This window comes from Pristis pectinata, chromosome 19 (genome assembly GCF_009764475.1).
Source record: "Pristis pectinata isolate sPriPec2 chromosome 19, sPriPec2.1.pri, whole genome shotgun sequence".
Taxonomy (NCBI): Eukaryota; Metazoa; Chordata; class Chondrichthyes; order Rhinopristiformes; family Pristidae; genus Pristis; species Pristis pectinata.
Window position 1 is genome coordinate 25505029 of NC_067423.1, and position 24682 is coordinate 25529710.

General features: G+C 37.2%; 1 protein-coding gene across 2 annotated transcripts in view; it reads left to right on the top strand.

Annotated features, from left to right (window-relative positions):
• brd1a (bromodomain containing 1a) overlaps positions 1 to 4771 on the top strand; it is a 42278-nt gene extending 37507 nt beyond the window's left edge. For both annotated transcript variants that reach the window (XM_052033386.1, XM_052033385.1), the window contains one exon: positions 1296 to 4771. In XM_052033386.1, coding sequence (XP_051889346.1) covers positions 1296 to 1479 — 184 coding nt within the window. In that variant the 3' untranslated portion in view covers positions 1480 to 4771. The remainder of the gene's footprint in view (positions 1 to 1295) is intronic.
• The last annotated feature ends 19911 nt before the right edge of the window (positions 4772 to 24682 follow it).

Consider the following 24682-nt stretch of genomic DNA (forward strand, 5'->3'; position numbering starts at 1 on the left):
GTGCTGTTAAGTGAATGCCAGTTGCTGCTGCATAACTTTGGCAGTTAACTTTATCACCATTTGCAGATTTGTATGGTTCATTTCATAATGGTGCTGAGTTCCTTCCAATATGCCCCAGATCATCTGGTTGCTGAATTAAGCTAGTCTTGGTGCAGGTTTGGATGGGACCAATGAACTTGGTTCTGAGCCAGGAAATCTGCAGAAGTGAGTGCTACTTCATTGGACTCTGCAAGAAGTCCACCAGCACCAGGATTTAATTGTGGTGGAAAGATGGCTGACTGGTGCAAATTCACCGGCATTTCAGCAAAAGGTTTTCATCTTTGGAGGATTATAATTTCTTTATCTCTGTTAATATCCCCTGTTGATAGTTATGTATATAGAAAATTTGATTGGGGAAAAAAGTTCAAATTTAGCTGGGTTACTCTTGCCCTTTGTCAAAAAGCTAGTTGAGACAGGAAGATGGACTGTTTAGGTTTTTACAAGAATCTTGACAGCTTTGTGGTTATATTGAAAAAAAAATACCAGCCTTCTATTTCTAGATTCTTGAAAAACAGTTCAAAATGATATAGTTGAATTTGAACTTGTTTCTGGACAATGTAGAGAACACAACCACATTGTTGGCAACAATGGAACTGTATAAAATAAGAAAAATTGCTAGAAATACTCAGCAAGTCAAGGAGATTTGTGGAGAGCAAAGCAAAGTTAAAATTCTGGTCAATGATCTTTTATAACCTGGTCTGAGGAAAATACTTTGTGCATTTAAGTGATGCTCTCTCCTCAGTTGTTGCCTGACCTACTGAGCATTTCCAGTATCTGCAATATTTTGCTTTGGTGAGGTTTTTGAAGCTTTAAGATTATAACATTATTCATCAATTTTTTTGGGAAGAGAAAATTAAGAAAAATACTGCATTTGAATAACTCAGTTAAAATATTGGTAGATATTTATTAACTGTAACTTGTTTATAAGATAGTAATTTTGACATTGTCCAATACTGAGATTAAATTTCAGTCATTTTTCTCTCAACTACCTAAAATTCTACATTTTGATGCTGAAATTTGCAAATGAAATTTGATGTATGTGAATCTATTTTGCTGCTTTGATTTTGTTCTTAAAATCAGTTTTGTTATTATTAACCTAAAATATTTCAGTTTAATCATCATTGTAGAATTATCCCTGACCACAAACAAAATGAATTTATATGGCACCTTTAGAACATTGAAAGTGTTTTGCTACCAAAAATAATATTTATAGTTTGTGTTTGTTAACCATAACTTTTTTTTAAAATCCTCAATAGGCAGTGGCTTCCAAAATCCAAAGTGGTCCCTCTTGGTATTGATGAAACCATAGATAAAATAAAAATGATGGAAGGTCGAACTTCTTCCATTCGGAAATCTGTCCGCATTGCTTTTGATCGAGCAATGATCCATCAAAGTAGGGTCCAAGGTGAACAAACGAGTGACTTTAGTGACATTGATTGAAAATGTGTCAGTCTTGAGAGATGAACCCATCGATTGAAGTTAAAACCAAGAAAGCTTTGCAGAACCATTTCTCAAAAAGAATGTACTTTCCACTGTTGTCTCAATCATTGTTCCAGTAGTTGTGCTTGGAAAAATAATGGCACCTACTGATTCACTGCCAGCTGTAATAATGTTTTTCATACATAACTTTCTTTTGTGTAAACATTCAAACTTTCCACTATAATTTTTCAACAGGATTAACTTGTTCATAGTGTTTATAAGTCCTGGGAAAAAGCTGTAAATACATGTATATTGCTTCACACCGTAAATTATTCTGTTAGTCAAAATTGGTTGCCATCTGTTCTGGTACTTTGTTGTTTTTATATATATAATCTGAATGTTCTGTAACTTATTAAATAAACAGAAAGCTGTTCATGTAACCAAGTACCATGCAGCAGGTAATTTTGGTGCAGAGTATACTGAAAAAGTTAATGAACAAAATCAAGATAACTTTAAATGGTGTGCAATAGAGCAGTAAAATGAGCTTTTATATTTCTCTTACCAAAAGAAGCTTTGATTCTCAAGTTTATCTTGGGTTGGTTTGTGCTTCATAATATAAAAAATCAAACATGCTTGTTTATTGGAATACAGTTTCCCTGGTTTACCTCTGTCACTCTAGGTTTTAATGAAAAAATACTTTAGATAAATTTCCTTAAAACAATATTAACTGGTGCTCATTACAATTTGTAGCCCATCAAAGTATGTGGGTAAAAAAAAAGGTGTCCTTATTTTAACCTCAAGCTAAATCCCTTAACTTTTGGATTTATGTAAAACATCAACATTTCCATTAGGAAATCAAAAACCCTTTTTCCTATTTGATCAGTTTAGAAAACCAAAACCGTGAATAAAATCATACTGTGCATGGATTACTTTAAAGCTTGAATCCTATTACTGTGCTGATTTTTTAAAAAATGTTTTCATTTTTCTACCTATTCATTTGGCTGAAGTCTCACCCTTGAACAATATTAAATGAACACCTTGTCTCTGTCTCGCTGCTTTAGGTTGATTCAACTCATGGTGCTGAATAAGACGATTAACCAAAATGTAGCATAATCCTAAATAGCATTTGAAATAATACTTGGTGAAAGTATGTTGTTTGGGAAACTGGGATGCTGATTTGATTTTTGCATATTTATGAAATGCAATATTAAAAAAAGAAGATTGTCATTTACTGCCTGGAATACCTGAAATGCAGGAGTGCTTGTTGTACTAAGTGGTTTTGTAGCCTGTGTATAATTGTATATGAATTCACTTCAAACTTGTAACTTTTTTACTTTGTTGGGAGGGGTGTTTTAATATTACATTTCTTTTCTGCTGTGATTTACTATGGGACCTGTACACAAATTTTTAAAAACAATTTTGTGCCTGCATTTGTTTCTTAATTTATTGTAGAAAGTGTACAGATTTGCTTTGTAGTAACTTTTATAAGCAACTGAACTAGTTTGAAACTGAAATTTGTAAAGTGTTAAAACAATAGAACAAATGTTTGGTGACCACAGGCACATCAGTTTAAAACTGTACTTTGGGAAGGAATAAATGTGATGCAATCTGTTTGTTGCATAATCCCTCAAAAAAAATGCTTATTTTTGTGTGTTCAGTGACTGTTGAAGTGTTTGTAACAGAAATGATGTCAGCAGATACATTGCTTAGCATTCAGTTTTTTTTTGTTTTATACGGTGTGTTTGTAAATTGAACTAGTATATTCATTTTCTGTTAAGAGATGTATAAGCATTTTCTTTTGGATAAAAAAATTAAGGTAGAATAGGTCATGGGTCTTGTTTTAATCATATTCATTTTGATTCTGTGAACCATTACATAATTCCCAGTAACTGGAAGTAAAATAACGTATAATGATTTGGGAATTAACTGATTTATGTTAAGTTGCTGAAATTATTTTCACTAGCAGTCTTAAGGACTTTCTGACCTAAAATGTATTATTTACTGTAAAAAGCATTTGTATAATTGTTCTAAAAGTTAGAATTTTTTAGGCCTAATTTAGACTGGTTACCAGATAAAGAAACAAATCAGAAATATATTGAACTATACTGATCCAGTAGATCCCAGATTTAATCTATGAACCATACTGAGTTTCTACTTCATTAAGGTGAAGCTCCTGGATCAGGGAGAAGAAAATTATCCATGGTTCACGCTCCAGACTTTTGCCTAATGATGCATTCCCACAAAGCCTTTTCAGTATGTTGGTCGGATTGAATTCAGTTACAGTACTGTCAGTCAACTTCCAAATGAAAAACTGCAGATGTTAACTGTTGAGCTGAAGCATAAAGAACTCCTTGAACAAGCTGCTGGAGGACTAATAGCAGTCACATTGTAGTTAAATTACAGGACCAAAATAAGGCAAAAACCTATTTGACCTCTTGTCAATCACTTATTTCTCCTTCCACTGTTATGTAATCTATATCATTCTTGTAGAGACTGTCCCACTAAGGATGCCTTTCATTGTGTTATGTAGTGCTTCTACTGTGCCAAATGCAATAATTTAGACAGCTACCAGCTCAAAACTTGGCAACTATAAGGTCCTGTGATCCATAGTTGCATTGGAATTGAATTCATGGCATGTTCCATCTCTCACTCCTTTGATTAAAGCAGGGAAGCAAATGCTGTTTTCTTGCTTTTTTTTTTACATTAATATGATCAATAAATGATCTTTTCTATTATGGTGCTATATACACACACAGGTATCAAGACCAGTGGTTAATCTTCTCAAAATGCTACCAGGCACATGCTGAAAAAGAATGATTTGTATTGGAATATTTACACTGCTTGTGCTGTTCATGTTCTGTCATTCCATAAAGTAAATTTAACACCAAAATGAACCATAAAAGCAATACAGACATTGGAGGTTTATTAGAAACTCCAGAAAATCAGTAGCATTGCACCTGCCAGATTTCTTGTATATCTGTTGAAAAGCATTTATCAAATGAAATTTATCTAATTATCACTGCAAATTGGAAGCAAATTCTGATAACCTAATTGCAAGGTATAAACACAAGCTGTCATACTGTCTTCCTGAAGGAAAATTTTATACATACTAGTTTTAATTTTGCCAAGTACATTCTGACTTTCTGGACCAATTAACCTGTGCACTCAAGATTTAGTTCAAACTGACAAATTGAACTCCTCCTGCAATGAGATTCAGTAGACTATTGCTACCTTTTCTGGTTTCAGTTAAAATGTGGTCATATTTGGAGTAATAAACCTTTGCTCTGACCCCCAATGATGGAGGTGATTTTCTGTGGATTAGGTTGAATTTTTATAAGTATCAAATAAAATCTTTTCAACGTAATTTAGACCCTGACATGCCATTGTATCTCTTTTTCTAACCACTATGACATTCACAAATTACAACAATATGTATTTTTAATGTCCATATGTGACAAGGCACTAAAAAGCATAAAAAATCAAAAGGAAAATTTATAAGAGTTGTGGTGGAAAAGAATAGTTAAGCTACAAGTTGGGTCTTAAATGAGATGGAGAGTATTGGGGGTAGGGGGCTGAAAGTTCAACAATGAATAATAGGCCAAAAATGTACAACTAAAAAGAGTCCAAATCAAAGGAATGGAGTACTTGTGTAGAATTTCATGGTTCTCTGAGTTATAGTGATGGAGACAGATGGGTCATGAAGACGTTTGTGACTGAAAGATTTTTAACATTCAATTATTGTCCCCTCCTTTCCATTAAGGTTTACAATGACTCCTGTCAAGTGAGCAAGAAGAGATTTATGGGTGATGTTTACAGAATAGACTTAACAGATTTAGAGCATAGGTAATTGAATTTATACTATGTACACATTGGCTTTTGATTTTTAAATCTGCCATTGCACCCGCTGAAGAAATGTGGAAAATCGTGTTTTTATATCTGCCATATTTTAACTGCATAAAAGTTGCACGTCACTAATTATATCCTGTGGGATGATTTCCTGAATGATACTTGCATAGTCATAGTTGTCTACTGCTAACCTATTTCTCTCAAACAGGTGTTCCTGATCTAACTGCTCTTGAATCATTTGAAAGTTATTATTAACTTTGTATTTCCATACTACAGTTAGTACATCCCTCTAACCATGATCATGTAGCACAACAAAATGTGGCGCTGTGCAATTTAATTTCTATTTAAAGCTTCCACTTAAGAAATGAATGTTAAGGAACCAATAGAGAAGAAATTGGTGAAGCAAAAGAAATTGCATAGGAAAACTGCTAACCCAAAAGGGTCTCCTACTCTTTTCCAGTTATGAAATCGAAGTTTTCATGTCCTGCTTCTAAAAAAAAATTCACAACCTCCAGGCCATGACTTGAATAACTGCAGCTTTCGTGACAGATATTTAGACTACCTCCAAACAGTATGATCTGATAGGGACAATTGGGGGAAATAATTCTTATTTCTAGGGGTGCCTAAGCACAAGGCTAGGTTTTACAAAGAAACATGCTTTTGCTAATCTTTGTATATTTCATCAGCATTAACGTGGGGGCACACAAGGCAACTTACTGACATGCAATTTGCTCTGAAATCCATGATAAACTGCCAAGGAGCTCACTATTTTCCCCAATCTCATTCATATGCTGATTTTGGTAGAAATGCAACCAGCATCACTGAAGCATGGAGATCAATCTTATAGATAAATTTCATCAAAAACCATTGAGTGAAGTGCCCTAATTATCTTCAGCCTTTGCTGTTCTTCAATCAAAGTAGTTATATCATAAAATTACGTATAAGTCAGCAGGTGTGCTTCAGTGCAAATGTAATGTTAAGATGCATTGAAGGAATTACCATAGACTGTGAAGGGTGTTTCAATAACAAGTGAATATTGTTTGCAAGCTGCTGAGATATTTTTTAAGTAATACTTTTCTGGAGTTTATTTCCTTTCTTATAGATTAACGCGATCACTTTAACATGCTTTACCAACAAATTATACTTGGAATCTAAAGTTGATAGAATTACAGAACAAATAACCCATTCAGGCTCCATTAATTTTGAAACTACAATATTGTATCCAAGAATCAAAGTACAGACAAATCACAATCTCCATAAAATATGATTTTTGGTGCATTGGCAACATTGTTCATACTTCTGCTCAGAGTTTGACATTAGGTATTTTTAGCAGCTATTCCTCTGCACCCAAAAGCTAAGCCTCAAAGATGTAGTAAAAGCTACATCTAGGAGATTGCACCTAGTAGAGCAGCAAGTAATGATCAGATGCCTCCAGTGCTCCTAAATGCAGTATGGCAAAAGCTTGTCATTGACATCCACACTCTTCTTTGCACTTGCTAAAAAAGAAACCAGATACCCCAGGATTTGAAAGAGGCAGAACTGGCCATGATGCAGATGAAAGCCAAAACTCCATTATAGTAAGAGAAATTCAACATACCCACTGACGTCTGGAGAATCCTGCCCACAATCATTCAGATCCATGAAAAGTGTCTGTGGCCAGTGCAGTCATTACAATGAGCCCAGGCTAGGGCCTGTCTGTGAGCCAGGAGCAGAATATACTCCAACTTCCATCTGATTGTAGCCACTGTGAAAAAGTTTGCCACTCATGTCATGGATACCTTTGCATCTCCTCCCATCTGTCAAGATGTTGACCTGCCGTCAGTATTGTGCTTCATTCACGAGTTTTCAGTTTGACATTGCTCAACGTTTATATACCTCAGTGAGTGTGGTCGCCTGGGATACTTTCAGTTGAAGGGAGCAATGCTTTCAACCCCAATTGTACACCATAAAAGTCACAGGAGGAGTGAATGTGGATAGGTTGACCGATAGGTTTCAGAGACTGAAAGGATCAATGGTATCGAATGTGAACAGGTAAATACTGAATTTTAAGCAGAGGGGTAACTGGAACAATATTAAAATTGATAGTGTATTAATAGTTCCCCAATTAATACAATCACAGTGTTGAACCATTGCTGTCAATTGGTGCACTAACAACTTAGCGAACCAGAGAGAGGACATAATAAGCCTGCTTCTGGAAATTTTTGACTTAATTCAATTCTAATTGGTTAAACAAATGTCAAATTAGATTTATTGTATGAGTTCTTATTAACGATACTAATTTGCAATTTTGTAAGATCTATCAAATTGATAAGCATTTCAGTTTTCAATTACTTATGACAGGCCATTGTAATAACACTGCTTGGAACTGATTAAGTGACATTTCATTTAACTAAAAACTTATAACTTGATGGACATTTATGCAATTTGTACATCCAAAATGTTTCAAGCTTCATATTCTCATATCCTTAAAATATTATGTTGATTTTGGCATTGTTAAAAAGGAGTGAATCTTTCAAAGTTCTATAGGTTAGGGAACAATTATAGTGTTTTGGTGTGACTGCACCCGGAGTATTGAATGCAGTTCTGGTCTCCTTGCCTAAGGCAGGATACACTTACCCTGAAGGGAGTGTAACAAATATTCACAGCCTCTTTCCTCTACTTGCTAGAGTTTAGAAGAATGAGAGGGGTGTTTAATTAAGTATACAAATTTCTGACAGGAATGGAGAGACTAGATATGGGGAGAATGTTTCTCCTGGCTGGGAATTCTAGAATGAGATTTGGGATATGAAGTAAGAGATTTACCACTGAGGTAAGGAAAAAATTCTTCACTCAGAGGATGGAGAACCTGTGGAATTTACTGCTACAGAAAACAGTGGAGGCCAAGTTGCTGAATATATCTTGGAAGGAGATAGATAGATTTCTGGGCACAGAAGGTGTCAATGCGAATGGGAAGAAAGTGGTAATATGGTATTGAAATGGAGGATCAGATGTAATTGTACTGAACAGTTGGGAAGGCTTGAAGAGCCCAGTAGCCTACTCTTGCTTTGATGATTCTATGATTGCCATCATTAATGGAATTTCTTTAATTGAGAAATACTGAAGACTTAAGTTTAACAAATGCAGTGAAAAATGTGCAAACCAAGCTTTGTTACATTTATTTTATAACTAAAAGTACTATTGAGGATTTTCAACAAATGAAAAATGTTTAAGTGATGGCTTAAAGCTGTGGCATCTTTCAGTTAATTGTAAATCAGAATGTTCAATAAACTGATTTTTCATATGTGAAAAAAAAAGCTAGAATTCAGCAATTCATGAGAGTAAATGCTTATGGCTGGCAATGAGGAATCAGCCAATCTGATAATGAGGAGTCTATTCGTTTTTAAAATGGTACAGAAAGTTGAGGATGGAAAAACGGCACTATGTGGAATTGGGTCCAGTCAGGATTATGTTTGGATTATGTCCAGCTCCATGCACACTGCATATGCAACATGGCTTATAATGAAAAAAAACATCTCTACTAAGGAATAAGATTACCTTTTAGTTACTATAAGGACTGTTAATGCAAAATAACACGAAAGTTTAAAGTGAGTGATATCATTAATCAAATTAAATTCCTCTGCTATTGAACTGGAGGAATTTAAATAATTTAAATAAATCAAATATCTTTGTTATTAAAATTGCAGAGAGGAGAAAGTCAGATGCACATATTATCATAATATCACTCACAGAGATTTCCACTCTTAAGCTGATGATTTTACTTAAAATGGCCATGTGAATGAGTACCTACTATGAGAAATTGCACAAGTACACTTAAGGGCATTCTTGTAAGATCCGAAAGAAAAAAATGTTGGAAATTTAGTAGATTGATAAGTTTCTCTGGAGAAAACATATGCTAAAATTTCAATGTTGACTGCTCATTCTCACGACATTTACTGACTGACATTATATTTTTCTCTTTTTCTTCTAGAATAGCTTTTATCTTGTATTTAAATTATACTCATGTACAAATCCGAGCTCCCAGCAAAGTAGGGATATTTTTATTTTTCAAGTATCAGTCTTAATACAACAAATGCTAGCTCCTGATACAGGATGAACAAGCTGAAAGAAAAGCATTTTATACTCAAGCACCATAATAATTGTGGCGAGGGGGAGAAAGAGGAAACATAAAACAGATTTAGATAAATTTAGTAATTCTAATGTTTCCCAAAAGAATACTGTTTAGTGAATAGTGCAAAACACAATCCTATTTTCTAAAGAGTAGAGGACTCATTAATGAGGTCAACACTATTCAAGTGAGCCACCAGGGATATTGGCCACACAGGCCTTCTATTGTGAATTGAGTGTCATCCATTGCAAGTCTTAATCCAATTGGACCCAACAGGTTTTAGTGCTTTTAAAACAGCTAAAAGATACTTTTCCAAATGAAGCCAAATTGAACAGTATAAGTCTTTTACAAATCTTGCAAGTTTCTTTGAGATAAAATAATCACTGATTATTTTGATGAGTTAGAAATTGAGCGCAGTGCTGCAAAGGAGCATTGGTGATATTTTACTGTTAGCATGGCATATTCATTTCATTAATCACTTTTTTTTTGCAACTCCATCTTTTACCTGCAAGGTTATAGAAACTGACAATGACACATTGAGTCTGCACAAGACCCATGTGTAGTTAATTAACTACATAAGTCTACTACTTTATTACCTGTCATCCTAAAATTAGCATGGGGGAAAACAATTAATTTATGTTATATTTCATTGTATGCTTTATTATAATGTTCTTTCTAATGATCCAGTGTTGTCCTATTGTTAACGATTGGATAGTCAATTCAATTTAAGTTGCAAAAAATAAGATTGGCTGAACTATTAGCTCACCTTTATTATAGTGATATAAAGTAGTTTTTCTTAACAGCCTGGCAATGTATATTTCTAGGGCTTTCCATTTACTGAAATAGAACAAACAGACTTTATATGATATAGTAGGCAAAGAAACACAACTTCTAAGAATTCCTTATTACAGTTTTGTGACCAAAGTCTGAATTTTCACCTTTATTTATCTTCTTCAAACACACATGCGATAATTTTCAATTACCTGTTTGGCATGTGAAAAGGTGGCAGAGTGACTGGTATTAGCCATACAACTACGATGCTAGTGTGCAGGTTCAGTAAGTATCAAGGTGAAGCAGTGTTACATCATCAGCAAGATTTATGGGTCTTTAATTTGCTGTGGGAAAGTATTTAAAGTTACATGATGATAAAAAAAAAGATAAGGTTCCAGTTTCTGATAACTATCCAGTTGGTCCTGGTGCAAAGTAATAGGTAATGGGTAATTGGTTTACTATTGTCACATGTACCAAAATGCAGTGAAAAGCTTTTGTTTGCGTGCCATCCAGACCGATCATTTCAAAACATAAGTTCATCAAGGCAGTAGAAAGATAAAACAATAACAGAAAGCAGAATATAATGTTACAGATGCAGTTACAGAGAAAGTGCAGTGCAGGCAGACAATAAGGTGCAAGAGCCATGATGAGGTCCTTTGATTGTGAGGTCAGGAGTCCCTCTTTATAGTACAAGAGGTCCATTCAAGAGTCTTATAACAGTGGGGTAGAAGTTGTCCTTGAGCCTAGTGGTATGTGCTCTCAAGCTTTCATATCTTCCGCCCAATGGGAGGGAGGAGAAGAGAGAATGACCAGGGTGGGAGGGGTCTTTGATTATGCTGGCTGCTTTCCTGAGGAAGGGGGAAGTGTAAACAGAGTCAATAGAGGGAGGCTGGTTTTCGTGACGGACTGGGCTGTGTTCACACTTGTCTGCAATTTCTTATGGTCTTGGGCAGAGCAATTGCCATACCAAGCTCTGTGTGTGTGTGTGTGTGTGTGTGTGTGTGTGTGTGTGTGTGTGTGTGTGTGTGTGTGTGTGTGTGTGATTTTATTAATTAATTGGTTCTGGAGCCTATCAATGGTCAATGTCAAGATGTAAGAAAAATAGTCAGATTTCATGATACCAAGAGGTTGCTGGAGCTTGTGAAGAAAACCACATGACAATTTAATAAGTTAATGAAAAAAAGAGTAAAACTGCAGAGAAGGGAAGAACCTAAATAACTATCAGAACATCACACTGCTAAATATGAACTATTTTGGAAAAGCTCAAAGCAAAAAAGTGGGAGCCTAGAACATCCAGGGCGCTTGCAGAGGTGTGTTAAAAAGTCATTGTACAGCAAACCAATGATTGCTTCGGTCATGGGCCTGCTACTTGCAAATTCAGTATTGCTGGGCACTACTGAATTGGTCTTACACAAGGGATGGGCTCTCCTTCATACTCTGTACGAGGCCTGTGCGTTCAAAGGAAAATGGGGAAGTCTAGGGAAGGGTAGGGTCCAGGACATCATAGGGGAGGGAGGCAGAGGGTAGGTGGAAGGATTGTGCATTTGAGAGTGGGGGGTGGGGGGCGTGGAAGTAGAGACAAGAGCAGGATGGTGGCCGGCAGTGAGATGGGAACATGTGATTGGTGACCCATGAGATGGTGTATATGTCTGGAGTATGTGATGAGCTGGCAGAAGGAGTGAGAGAATCAATTGGTAGATGTAGGTAATAGAGTTACATGACTGGGATCTTGGAGCAAAAGGTTCAAATGATCAAGGTTTAATAGTCCAGAGTCAGGTGATTTGGGCTTGGGTTTGGGAGATTTGTTGGTTGTGTCTTTTGGGAGGGTTAGGGTCTGTACAATGCTGGGAGGCCAGTGGGAGACCCAAAGGAGAAACGGCAAGTGAATAAATTAAAGTGGACCAACATGAGTCAAGTACCCAAAGCTGGATGTTGCTTTTAAATCATGTAGATGCAGAGATCTTCACATCATGAGAACATGGTGGGGTTGAGAGCTCAACACGGTCAGGAACAAGATTTTACTTCTCCCAGCACTACTCGAAATGAGTGTTGTACTGGCCATGGCATTATTAAGGAAGTGCTCAATGTGGAAGCTGGCTGATCTGTCCAACTGCATCCATTGTAGGGAAGGTCAGTCAAATTCCCATGCAGGTGTGATTTAACCTGGAAATCAAGAAAATCACATTCCACTCTGGGAAACATCAATTTTCATTTGTGTAGCACAGTAAAGGCAGTGTTACATAAATAAGTTTCTACAGAGGGGTTCTAAACCTGTCATAGAATTCCATGGTTAACCTAAAATCAATTCGCTCCATTCTTGGAAGTAAGAACAAACATTTTTCATGTCCAACTTTTAAAAATGTACCAAACATAAAAAAAAACTGCAGGTGCTGGAATTGTGAAATAAAAACAGAAAGTGCTGGAGATATTCTTCAAGCCAAGCAGCATCTCCAGGAGAGAATCAGAGTTAATGTTTCAGGTTCTGAGGAAAGGTCATTGACCTGAAACACTTAACTCTGCTTTTCTCTTCATTGATGCCTCCTGAGCTGTTGAATACCTTCAGCATATTCTGTCTTCATTTTGAAAAATGCTGCAATTGCATTGGTGAGTATTGACAATGACAATTCTCAAAGGGTTAATGCAACAAGGGGGTAATAGTGATTCCTTCCTTCAAATACCCATGGTTTACAAAGATGGAGAATGTGCATTAATCAAGTGTTAGTACTAAATTAGCACAATAGTTTGCTAGGGACATGAATAATTCATACTGATGGATGATGTGCTCATCTAATACAAACATGAATATTCGCCAGAGAGTTACAATCGAGTTAGCAACTTCTCAAGCAGAAAAAGTTTGCCTGTTCACGTTGTCACACTTTAATTGCAGTATGAATATTTTCTGTTGATCTACATTAACAAAGCAACAACCTTCAATACGTTTGCCACAGCCAGTTTAAGATATAATCTCCAAGACATTTAGAAAGAATCTTTATAACTTTCTGGTGGTTTATTGCTGAATTAAACAATGGTGGACTATCACTGGCATATTTAGAACAGTTCTGCCTCTAGAGGCACTGTGAAGGTAACTAGATGATGTGCAAAAAATCGGGTTACTGTTTTCCAGTGTGAGCCAGGGTGAGGATAGGGCAGTGGTGACAGATACGGGTAATGGGAAGTTGCCTATAAAACATTAAAATAATGGACTATGCACGCAGAGCAGATAGTGGTGCAGTTAGTGGAGCTGCTGCCTCACAACTCCAGCCACCCAGGTTAAATCCTAACCTCTGGTGTTGTATGTGTGGAGTTTGCACATCCTCCCTGTGACGGTGTGAGTCTCCCCAGGGTGCTCTAGTTGCCTCCCACATCCCAAAGACATACAGGTTTGGGAGGTTAATTGGTCACTGTACATTGCCACTAGTGTGCAGGTGTGTGTTGGAATTCGAGGGGAATTGATGGGAATGTGGAAGGAATAAAATATGTTTAGTGTAGAATTAGGGTAAATCAGTGTTTGATGGTCAGTGCAGACCTGGTGGACTGATGGGCCTGTTTCTGTGCTGCATGTCTCTGTGACTATATTGGCCTTCACTGTAAATGTTAATATATATATGTCTAAGTGTGTGACTGAGTCAGTGGGAGTGGATGTTAAGATATGCAGTATGATGTTGTTATACTCTATAATTTCCTTGACATTTTAACTTTATTATTGGCAACTTTTTTGGGAGAGATACGGTCACAGTTTATTTCAAGGATACTTTATCTATTTATTCTTGTTAGCTACAGATCTAGCTGCTTTTTGGTGCAAGTGGTGAGACAATTAAGAAAATCTGACTACTCTGTAACAATAGAAATTCTCTCACTTTGTTATAGGTGATACAGTATCTATGGACCACAATACTTATCAGTACAAACTTCTGCTAAAAAAGAGTTCTCAAGCTTGTTAATTTCAATCACTATAAAGCAATTGCAATGAGTACAAACCAGGCTCAGGGAGTTTCTAATTGATGGCATTCCCCCAAGCAAGGACCACAGGAGGGTTGATGGTGCTGCACAGTCCTTTCAACTTTCAGTGGGTCAATTAAATATCTGTTGTGAAATATTTTACATGTGAAAATTGGGGCAAATAATATCCCAAATGGATTTTGGAAGTACTCAGCAGGTCAGGTAGCACCTGCATGTCAGCTGGTCAGTTCTAAAGACAGATTGTCAGTCTGAAATGTTAATTCGGTTTCTCTCTATACGAATACCACCTGATTCGCTGAGTACGTCCTGCATTTTCTTTTTTTATTTCAGATTTACAGCATCAGCAGCTTTTTGCTTCTCAACAGTACCTTAACCAAGACACAGGAAAAAGCTCTTAGCTTTGGGCTGATCCCAATATTATTGTATTGACTGATTATTGTAAGCACTGGAAAGGATTTTCAAGAATGGTACAGAAACTGAAGATCTAATACTTAACAGGAAAGATTGAAAAGGCTGGGGCTTTTATTTCTTTAGAAAACAGATAACTAAAAAGATGATTTGATAGAATCTTTAAGATCATGAATGGGCCTGATAAGATTGGCATGATGAAGATACTTCTATTTTTCTGGGAACTATAATATAGCCATAAACTTAAGAATCACTAATAATTCCAAGAAGGAACTCGGAAAAAACTTCTTCATCTCGCATATTGTTGGAATATGGGACTAAATCCTACAGGGAGTATTGGAGGGGAGGATCAAGGATTCATTCAAGGGGAAACCATGCAAGGCAAACACAGGGAAAACACTGTTGACCTGGGTTAGATAAAAAGGAGTGAGGGGACAATTGCAGAGACTATACACACTGGCATGGACATAATGGATTGGAAATGATCCACATTTTGTGCCAAAAAATAGTTCATAACACTTTGTAAACTTTGATAATGAAGGTTTTCTAACAAGTTCCTTTGCTACTGGCTGATTAGCAGCACATTTAGAGAATGGGATACTTTTCTGATGGTGGCATTTGTCAAGGAAGCACTAATGGCTTAGTGGATTTGACTTAGGATCTTACAGACTTTTTAAAACAGACTGTTTAAAACAGCAGGGTCTTGTCATTCCATCCTTTGGGGAATTAGATAATATTTCATGATTTGGATAGATGATTGGCTTCTCAAAGGCAGCCAGAACAACTTTCCAGTTGTAGTAACCTCTGATAATGCAGTACCTGAAATGAGGATGGACAGCAGGTTGGGCTGAAGAATATCTCATAACGTTTGTAGTAAAATCAAGCCTCTGAAAGCACAGGGTATATGAAATGGATCTTCCTATATATTCTGGAGTGCAGGTACCAGCAGGTGGATGCCATGCAGATCTGATGCTGCCGGATATGCCTCATCTGAGGCATATGCCTCACATGCTTCCTTTTATCTTCTTTCTCTAGCTACCACCAGGAGAACTCTTAATGGGAACTCTTTGTCCCTAACTGAGAGGGCAGAGAGGGTTGGGCGGATGGGAGGACCATAATTATCAGCTCAAAACCAGACTTGATACTACTTCAGATCTATGTTACCATTTCAACATCACTTGCCCTAAATTGCTTATCCTGTGTCATGTAAGAGCTGAGCACTAGGTCTCCTGAATGATTTCATCATTCTGGAATTGAGTGCAAAAAAGAGTGGAGTTCCACAAGAGAGGGAGCTGATTTTCTATTTCAAGTTGCCCATTTTATCCTGCAAGATGGGGGAAAAAGAAGCAAAAGAGAGGGGAAGGGTGGGGAATGCTTGAATGATAACGGACTATTTACTGTACCATTTCTGAGCCAGATCCATTCCACGACAGGTTCCTGAATACTGAAGCCTCCTTAAAGTCCTCATTGTTAATCAGGTGGTGACCATTTAACATGTTGCATATTGGATACTGATTGTGCTATACATTGTTTGTAATTCCAATTTTTATGAAATAATGTGACTAAACACATTGAGCCTAAATTCCTGTGGCATCATGGAGAAACAGTAATTATATTGATGGAGAAACAGTAATTATATTGCTTCACCAGCCTTTCTGTGGATTTTCTTATGGCAGACTGTCTGGACAACTGCTGTGAAAATTCAGCTCCCATCATGTAATAAGATAATGTCCAAATTACCCCAGGGTACATGAGCAGCAAAGAAACTCCATTAGTCTGCATCAAAACTTCCTCATTGTCTTTGAAAACTTGGGAAATTGAAGCTAATTGGTTACTTAGAATGGTATCTGTGCACTATCATTAAAACCCAAAACACACAAGACCATCTGTGTGCTTAAATTATTTATGGGGGATATGCGAGATGCGAGATGAAGAAGTTTTTTCTGAGTTCCTTCTTGGAAGTTAGCAAAATGAGATGATGCTGTATACATTTTAGATTAGTCTATGGACACGACCAACCATTTTGTTTTATATTTTGGTTTTAGTGACAGTAATTCAACAACTCAGAAATTATGTTAATCTATTAATTCCTATTGTTTTATTACAATACAATTGATATACCTTGCAGCAGTTTGCAGTTACTTACAGCATTGTCTAAAGAATTTAAGCCTAATAAAACCAGTTGTAAAGCTTCCATTCAGGTATTTTGGCTTGAGATGTTTTAATGGAAGGATTTTGTGCACACTCCAGGTGATAAAAATTGAATCTTCAGACCTGATGTTAGCCGCTGGTGTCTGACCAAAATAGGATGTGCAGAGCTTAAATGGAGACAAAGTGCTTCCCTTCATAATGACATGTGTCTCACACACCCACGCTGTTGTTGCAGGTATGTTTGGGGCAGTTATTGAAATCAATGGGCAAGATACCACACTGAATATGGTGTAAGTTAGAGCAATTGGTTGTTCCAAAGTACATTGAGAAGTTAGCACTATTAATATATTAACTTAAGAATGAGTGAAAAATAATTTTAAATAATTATGATCAGACAGACAAGCTATTTTGAGATACAGCAAAACAAGACATAAGGAATACTTGATTTTATTTGCCAATGCATAGAATGTACTATTTTGCTCTCCACACTGCAGGATATTTATATTTATGAGGAGCAACTGGCTGGGCTTGGGTTGTTTACGTTGGTAAAAAGGAATCTGAAAGAAGATTTAATTGAGGTCTACAAAATTAACTGGCCAAGGCAATATGGACAGACAGGATCTATTTCCCACAGCAGAGAACTCAATTACTGGGTGCCATAGATGTGAAAGGATTAAAGGGAACCTGTAGGAAAAAATGTTTCTCAAAAAAGTAATGAGGGCCTTGAATTCACTGCCTGAGAGGGTGTTGGAAGCAGAAACCTTAATCAATTAAAGCTTTCCTGGGTCCACATTTTATGAGCCATAACCTACAGGGCTACAGACCAAGATCCGGGAATTAGGATACAAGTCTGGCCTCATATACAGACAGTTGGCATGGGCACAATGGTCTGATTGGCCTCCATCTTTATGTGAATTTCTATGACTTTATAATTTAATGATTCAGGAACAACTTACAATTCTACAGCACCTTTAGCATTCATTAATTCACCATTATTTCGATTCTAACAACACAGTCAACAAAAACAATGAACCTTGAATGTTCCTAATCTTTGGCAGAATGTAATAATGATTAAAAGATTGGTCAAGACCTGCTTTCTTGGATCCTTCCACATTAATTAACAATCTCTTAGTTTTTCAGGAGGAGTAGGGTTGTACCTTTGCATGATGCAGATTTACTTTAGGCAGGCCAATGAGGTGGATGATAACATTCTTGACTTCTGTCTCATTTTATCAGTATGTCCCTTACTGGGTATCTCATCATACCTAGAGCAACCCTGCAACAATAGACAGGAGGTATGAAAGAGAGGTTTCATTAACACTCTTTCTACCATTTCTTTCCTATAGGCTTTTCAGAGGCAATCAATCCTTACTGACTGCTGGTCTCCATCAGCAAGAGAAAAGACTCCATTTTAGGGTTTTGATTTCTGCTACAGTTCCACGAGCCCTGAAATTTTGTACAAATTTTGCCACAAGACATAGTAACCATCTGGAACTCCTCACAATCTTTACTGTTGGCTCAGCTTCCTAGAGTATATAAATTATGTGAAAGTAATTACATAGACATAATTTACTATATTGAAAGTACTTGCTTTTAAAGCCTCCCAAATAACAGGGCTGCTTAATTAATCAAGATATAGGGTATCCAATGTATCCAGAGATGTTTGCTCCATCTGTTCAAATAGTAGAGTGTCACTTTATAGCAGGTATAAAAAATAGAAGCAGTTAACATCCCCATTGATTACAATTTGGTCCAAGGCTCCAACAACTCAGATGTTCAAAGTTCTGATTTATCAGGATGAATCCTCCCTTTATGCCTCCAAGCTCTTTACGTCAATGTTTTTTATTGGTTTCCTCAAACAACCAAAGAGTGTGATGTAGTCTAGGAAGTAGTGAGAGTGTTTGCATTAATTGAAGTTTGTGAGGTAAGCATATATAATTCTTACAACAAAGTGTCAGACACTAACTATACCTTAATTTCTCAAAATTATTCAAAACTAAGTACCACATGAAAATGTACAAGCCAAAGTCTATTCCTGGTTTTGTATGTTAACAGCAGTTAAGGGGAAAAGTTCCAATTTCCAACAGTGTAGCTGGTTTCTCACAATGTAGCAATCACTCCAGTTTTAACTAGGACATAGCAGGGAGGGAACAGACAGATTTTGTTTGGTGAGCCTCACATAAATTATAATTACTGACAACAGCAGGCTTAAGCACCATGCAGCAGTATTAATCTAATGCTGGACATATTGGAGGAGAAACAACAGGAGATTGTGCCCAGGAAGTTTCAGAGATATATATGAGCATTCAGTACTGCAGAGGCTATCAGGGTATTATGTACAAAGCAGTGACCATGACCCTTGTGAGGACCACCAGCTGGAGAGGACATACTGCAGCAAAGTTTCTACAATAATACATTGGCACATTCCCTAAATCCTTCCAAGAACTGAGCAATGGATGTTAACAGATTAACTACTAAATATATAATGATTAAAGAAAATTTTGCATTAGGTCATTCCTAGCTCACAGGTATTTTTTCCTCTGGACTTGCTATATTTTCCACTCTAGATATCAGTAGTTATTTAATTGCAACATTGGTGAATCTCTGAAAGATAGTAGGGCAAGGTTTTAAAACCCTCATGAACAAACCGATATACAATTACACACAATGCTTGGATGTCTCACTAACATCAGTCAGAATGCTGTCCACCAGAGGAGTTACAGCTGCCTTTTTTCAACCTGCTGCTCCTTATTCACAGTTCAACAGCAGTGCAGAGCAGCAGTGGCTAGCCAATGCTCTCCTGCACTTCATGGCTATGTTGATTGTTGATCACAATCACTTTTCAAGCCCGATAGAAAGATTAATATCTATATGATATGTGAATGCTCACAGAAAATTATGTAGAATAACTAATAATTTTGATGGCAATGTTCAAAAAGCAAATACCTTGTTGAGTGAAATATTGCTTTATTATCTGGGCAGTGATGGATATTGTGCAGAGATCTCCTGAAGGGCAAGGCTTCTGGCTGAAAACAGCTGGATGGTATAATTCACCCTGCAGGGATTGGGAAAGGAACAGGAGAGGAGGAACATTTCGGAAACATCAGCAACAAACAGCTTAGACATAATGCAGAATTGGCCCCTTCTATCTACTCACCTATGATTTTGTGATAACATGTTCAGTGAAGCAAAAAAAATGGTTATGTGCTTTTGCTACTGTGATGATCTTTGATTCAAGGTGAAACAGCATACCCCTAAACCATACCCTGCACCCACTCAGAAGCATGTTGATCCTTAGGACTGCCCCTAGAAATTCCCCTGTCTCTACACTCATTGGGGAGAGTGACTCTTCATGTATATCCATCAGTGGAACCCTTTCATCCCATCCCTAAAACATCTATTGATGGGCTGGTATCCATTTTAATTGATCTTCACCATGATGTCTGCTTTGCTGCAGTCCTGAGTTATTAGGTCAGCTCATACTCAACCCAACCACCAGTTCACCCTTGTCCTAACTCCACACTAACTTTCTGTGGTCACATGGCCATCAATGAGCTTGAGGTGTCAATTCTTGGCTGCACCAAATAGTCCTTAGGTTGGTGGAACTTGAGGTCCCGTCCCCAACACTACCCTAATGGCCTTTGGCAGCTTGCATTGTCAAAGGCCTGTTCACTGATTTTTTAAATATCGTTAATAATTGTAAACATTTAATGACAGCTGAACTTGATGTAAATAGTTAAAAATAATAAATTTATTTAAAAATGGATCAAGCTGATGTTAATTAATTAAAAAAAACAAATATATAGAGAAATAAGGAACAACTTTAGTCAAACTTATAAAAGTTGAGGGGACAGATACAAAGTGTAGGATACTACAGAATCCCCAAGGCTCAATGGTGACTCCCCAAACAAGGAGGGAGAGGTCAAATCCATTTGCTGCTGACCTCCTGTTTATTCTGTGTGGAAACCCAGAATGTGCTAATATTGCCCATTGGAGCTGGCCAGTAGTGGTCCATGGACCCATCAGTCATCCTCAGCTGGATCTGGCTCATTAGGTTTCCCTCAATGGGTCTTCTTGCCCTTCCAAGAAAAAAAAAGTGCCGTTTGGATATTTTGAAATATTATGTTCCATTTTTGCATGTGATGTAGAGTTGGACTGAAGGGCCTGTTTCCATGCTGTGTTACTCTATGAGTCGATAACTCCAATATTTTTATCATGTTTAAATGAGTCAATTCAGAGTTAACAATTGTCACTAATGCAGCCCAAATCCTAAGCTCGGGTTTTGTAAATATTTCTGCAAATGTAGGCTATGCACTGTCATTCTCCAATGGTTGTCTTTCTAAAGTACTGCTTTGTTTGTGCATTTCTGGCTGTTCATGAATGGATGTGCACTGTCATCAGCTGGCTATGGCTATTTTCATTTAAAAAGATGTATTGTAGAAGATGAAATATATAATGTTGCATCTTTTGATACATTGCATCAAGCACGGTAGACAATAAGAGAAGATCCTGTGCTTTCTGCAAATACTGAATCATAGGCTTAGATTTTAGCCCAATCTTTCCCACCCCCAACAATAGGCAGTTATGGGGGAGATTTAAAATAGCATAACTTAGCAGCCTAGTCCCACTTGCTTTGACTTCGAGGAATAAAATGACAGAACAAAAATATCATTGTAAACCTTTACAAAACATTGGTTTGACCACGACTGGAGAATTGTCATAGAGTCATAGGCTAGAGCCATACAGATGTTTAGCAGAGGAACAGGTCTTTTGCCCCAACACACTGACCATCAGCCATCTATATATGCCATATGCTCCTCTCATTTGCATCAACTTCCCCAAATTTTACTACTCCCCACACACTAGGGGTAATTTACAGTAACCATTAACCCACCTACCTGCATATTTTTGGGAGGTGGAAGGAAACCAGAGCACCTGGAGGAAACCCACATGGCCACAGGGAGAACATGCAAAGTCCACACAGTCATGATTGAAGCTGGGTCTGTGGTGCCATGAGGCAGCGGCTTTTCTAGCTGTGCCACTGTGTTGCCCTATTTCGGTTTGTTCTGGGCACCACACTTCAGGCAAGAAGTTATTTATTAAAACGATTTTGGGGATGGTGCACTTTAGCTACGTGGATAGAATGGAGAGGCTGGGGTGGGTCTCCTTGGTACAGAGAAGGTTGCAAAAAGATCTGGTGGAGATATTTAGCATCATAACGGTAGAGAGAGGGTAGACAGAGACTGTTCCCTTTGGTGGAGGGATGAAGAACAAGGGATTTAGTGTGAAGGTAATTGACGAAAGAGTCATAAGGGACGTGAGGACAGTGAGTGCTTAGCATCTGGAATGCACTTGTCAGGGTAGGGGGTGGTGGATTTAATTGCAGCCTTGAAAAGTTTGTGGATGTGTATCTGAAAGGAAAGAATTTGCAGGGCTGGATAATGGGAGTAGTTGGATTACTCTTACATGGAGTCAGAATATACACTGTGGGCCAAATGGCCTCTTTTCCTGCTGCAACCAATCAGGTTTATACTATGATTTAAATGTTAAAGTACAGAATTCATCTCATGAATAAAAATCAACAAGGGGCCTGTTTAAAAATCAAATCTCACAACCTGAAAGCATTGTCGTATCCAGCCTCCCAGCCCCAGCCCCGATCTCCAGTCTCTGACACACATCCTGATCTCCACCCTCCCAGCCTCAGCACCAATCTCCAGCTTACCAACTCCAGCCCCAGTCTCCAGCCTCTGACCCACACCCTGATCCGTTATCTGCAACTATCAGTAGTTATAATTCTGGCCTGTCAAGAAGTGGTTCATTTTGTGTTCATTCTTTATTCTTGTGCTTTTCCCTTGGTGAAATGGCACTCCAGTGTACTTAGAGATTTGGCTTTCCTACTTCTTTAAACAGTGCAGACATGGATTGTAATCCTCTGAATGATGATGTAGGAAGCAAAGACATCTTTTTATTTATGATATCTTTACATTATCTTCTAAACAAACACAATTCCCAACTTAGTTACACAGAAACATCAATACCGAAATCTGATTGTAACTGTGGAGAAAATGAAATTGAAAATCATAGATGCAGTGTGCATCTTTTCTACTGAAGTTGAAATTGAAATATACATTCTGCTCCTAATAATTTCTATTTTGACTTCTTTGCCTGCATTCTATTGCATTTTTCAGTTGATATGTTTGGAATTCCTCCCAATCATCACATTAACCTTTGGCTGGCATAAGCTTGCAGAATACCGCTAAATAATTCTGCAGTTTCAAGGTTGTTGACTCTGCCTTTTCCCAATAGTCCCGAAGAATGGTTTTGAGCTGCAGGGTTTTGTAAACATGAAACAATGTGCACGTCTTTTGGAATTAAAATAAACCCCTTTATGCCAGCTGTTCAGAAGAAAGTGTGACCCATAATGAATGCTCAATTTACTGATCCATTCAACTCGCACAGTTCAGGGCACTTCAACAGAAATAAATTCTCATGAGCACCCAGATGATGGCAGTATTGCATCAGTCTAAAACTCAGCCTTGCGGCAAGAAATATTGTTTCACACATTGTTGGCCAAATGCTTACATTTTGCAATCTATTTTTCACAGGCAAATAAAACTTACATAATTATTTACGTCATGGAATAATAGATAATGGGGAATTGTATCTTGGTAACAAATAGAATGACTTAACTTGTATTCGAAATATTTGGAGAGAGGCTGAAGAGATTGTTCTCTCGAAATAGGGAGGGTTAAAGAATCCACTATACAAGAATTTGTGAGCGGAATTGATAAAATGAAAATTTATCAGTCCGTTACTCTGGGCAGTTGGTGTAAACTAAAAGGATACTGTGGCAGGATGAAAAAAGGAACGGTCAAGCAAGGAATTAAAGGGAAAGTTCACTTTAGCCAGTTAGTGAATGCCAGAGGTAAAACATTACAGAATAATATTAATACACCAACATATTGTTCATACATTTTTTCTTCTTATGCTTCTCATCTATACTAAATAAGTTATTTGTATTGAATGTATAAAGCTTATAAATGAACTTTAAGTAGATCCCTTCTGAATTGTCCAGTATATAATATTGCAGCAGTTTATTTTGGGGTTGAGTATTTATCCAAATTGTTTTGGTTCCACTTCAAGCAATGAAATGCAATTGCTATCTATCAATTTACTTCACCATTTTGTTAAATGAATTTATAATTAGTTTCAGGAGCCAAAGTTATTATGATTCTCAAATACAATATTTCTGGGTAAATTTTTGTAAAGAGGAATTAGGTAATTAATTATAGTGCTGCATGCCACAATCACTATGGTCTTTAGTTTGGCCCAAATCAATTTGCTGACAGCAATTAATTTTGAGGAGTCTATTAATTCCAGCAATTGTGATGTCCAGAAATGTGGCTCGATCAACACCAGTTGAAAGGTAACTACATTTTGTATTTGACACTGTTAACCAATCAGAAATAATACTCCAAGTGCACTAAAAGATCAGGCAACTATTACAAAATAAACTATAGATAATGGAGATTTCTGATGAAGGCCTCTTTATGTATGGCCAAATGTGGCTTAAGTAGTGGGCAAAAATGAAGCTGTCAATTTTTCTGATTCCAGCCAATGTTGTCGCCAAATCCTGTTTGGAATGTGGTTTGGTCTAAGTATCCAGAAGGGTTCTTTGCTACCTAAGATTTGAGCAGTGATATGTGCCACATCCATCATTCTCATTAGTTGGACTTCCTTACTCACTGCAATAAGAAGGTTGTTCAGCCTATCTGGTCCATGTCAGCTCCCAGCAGAGCCATTCCAACAGTCCTGTTCCTCCTTCCCACATTTCCCTGTAGCCCAGCAACTTATTCTCTCTCACATGTCCATCAACACAGTAAACTAGATCACAAGTTCAACAACTGTTAAGGAAGGCTGATGGTATGATGGCTTTTGTTTCAAGGCAGTTGGAATATAAAAGTTGAAATTTACAACTGTATA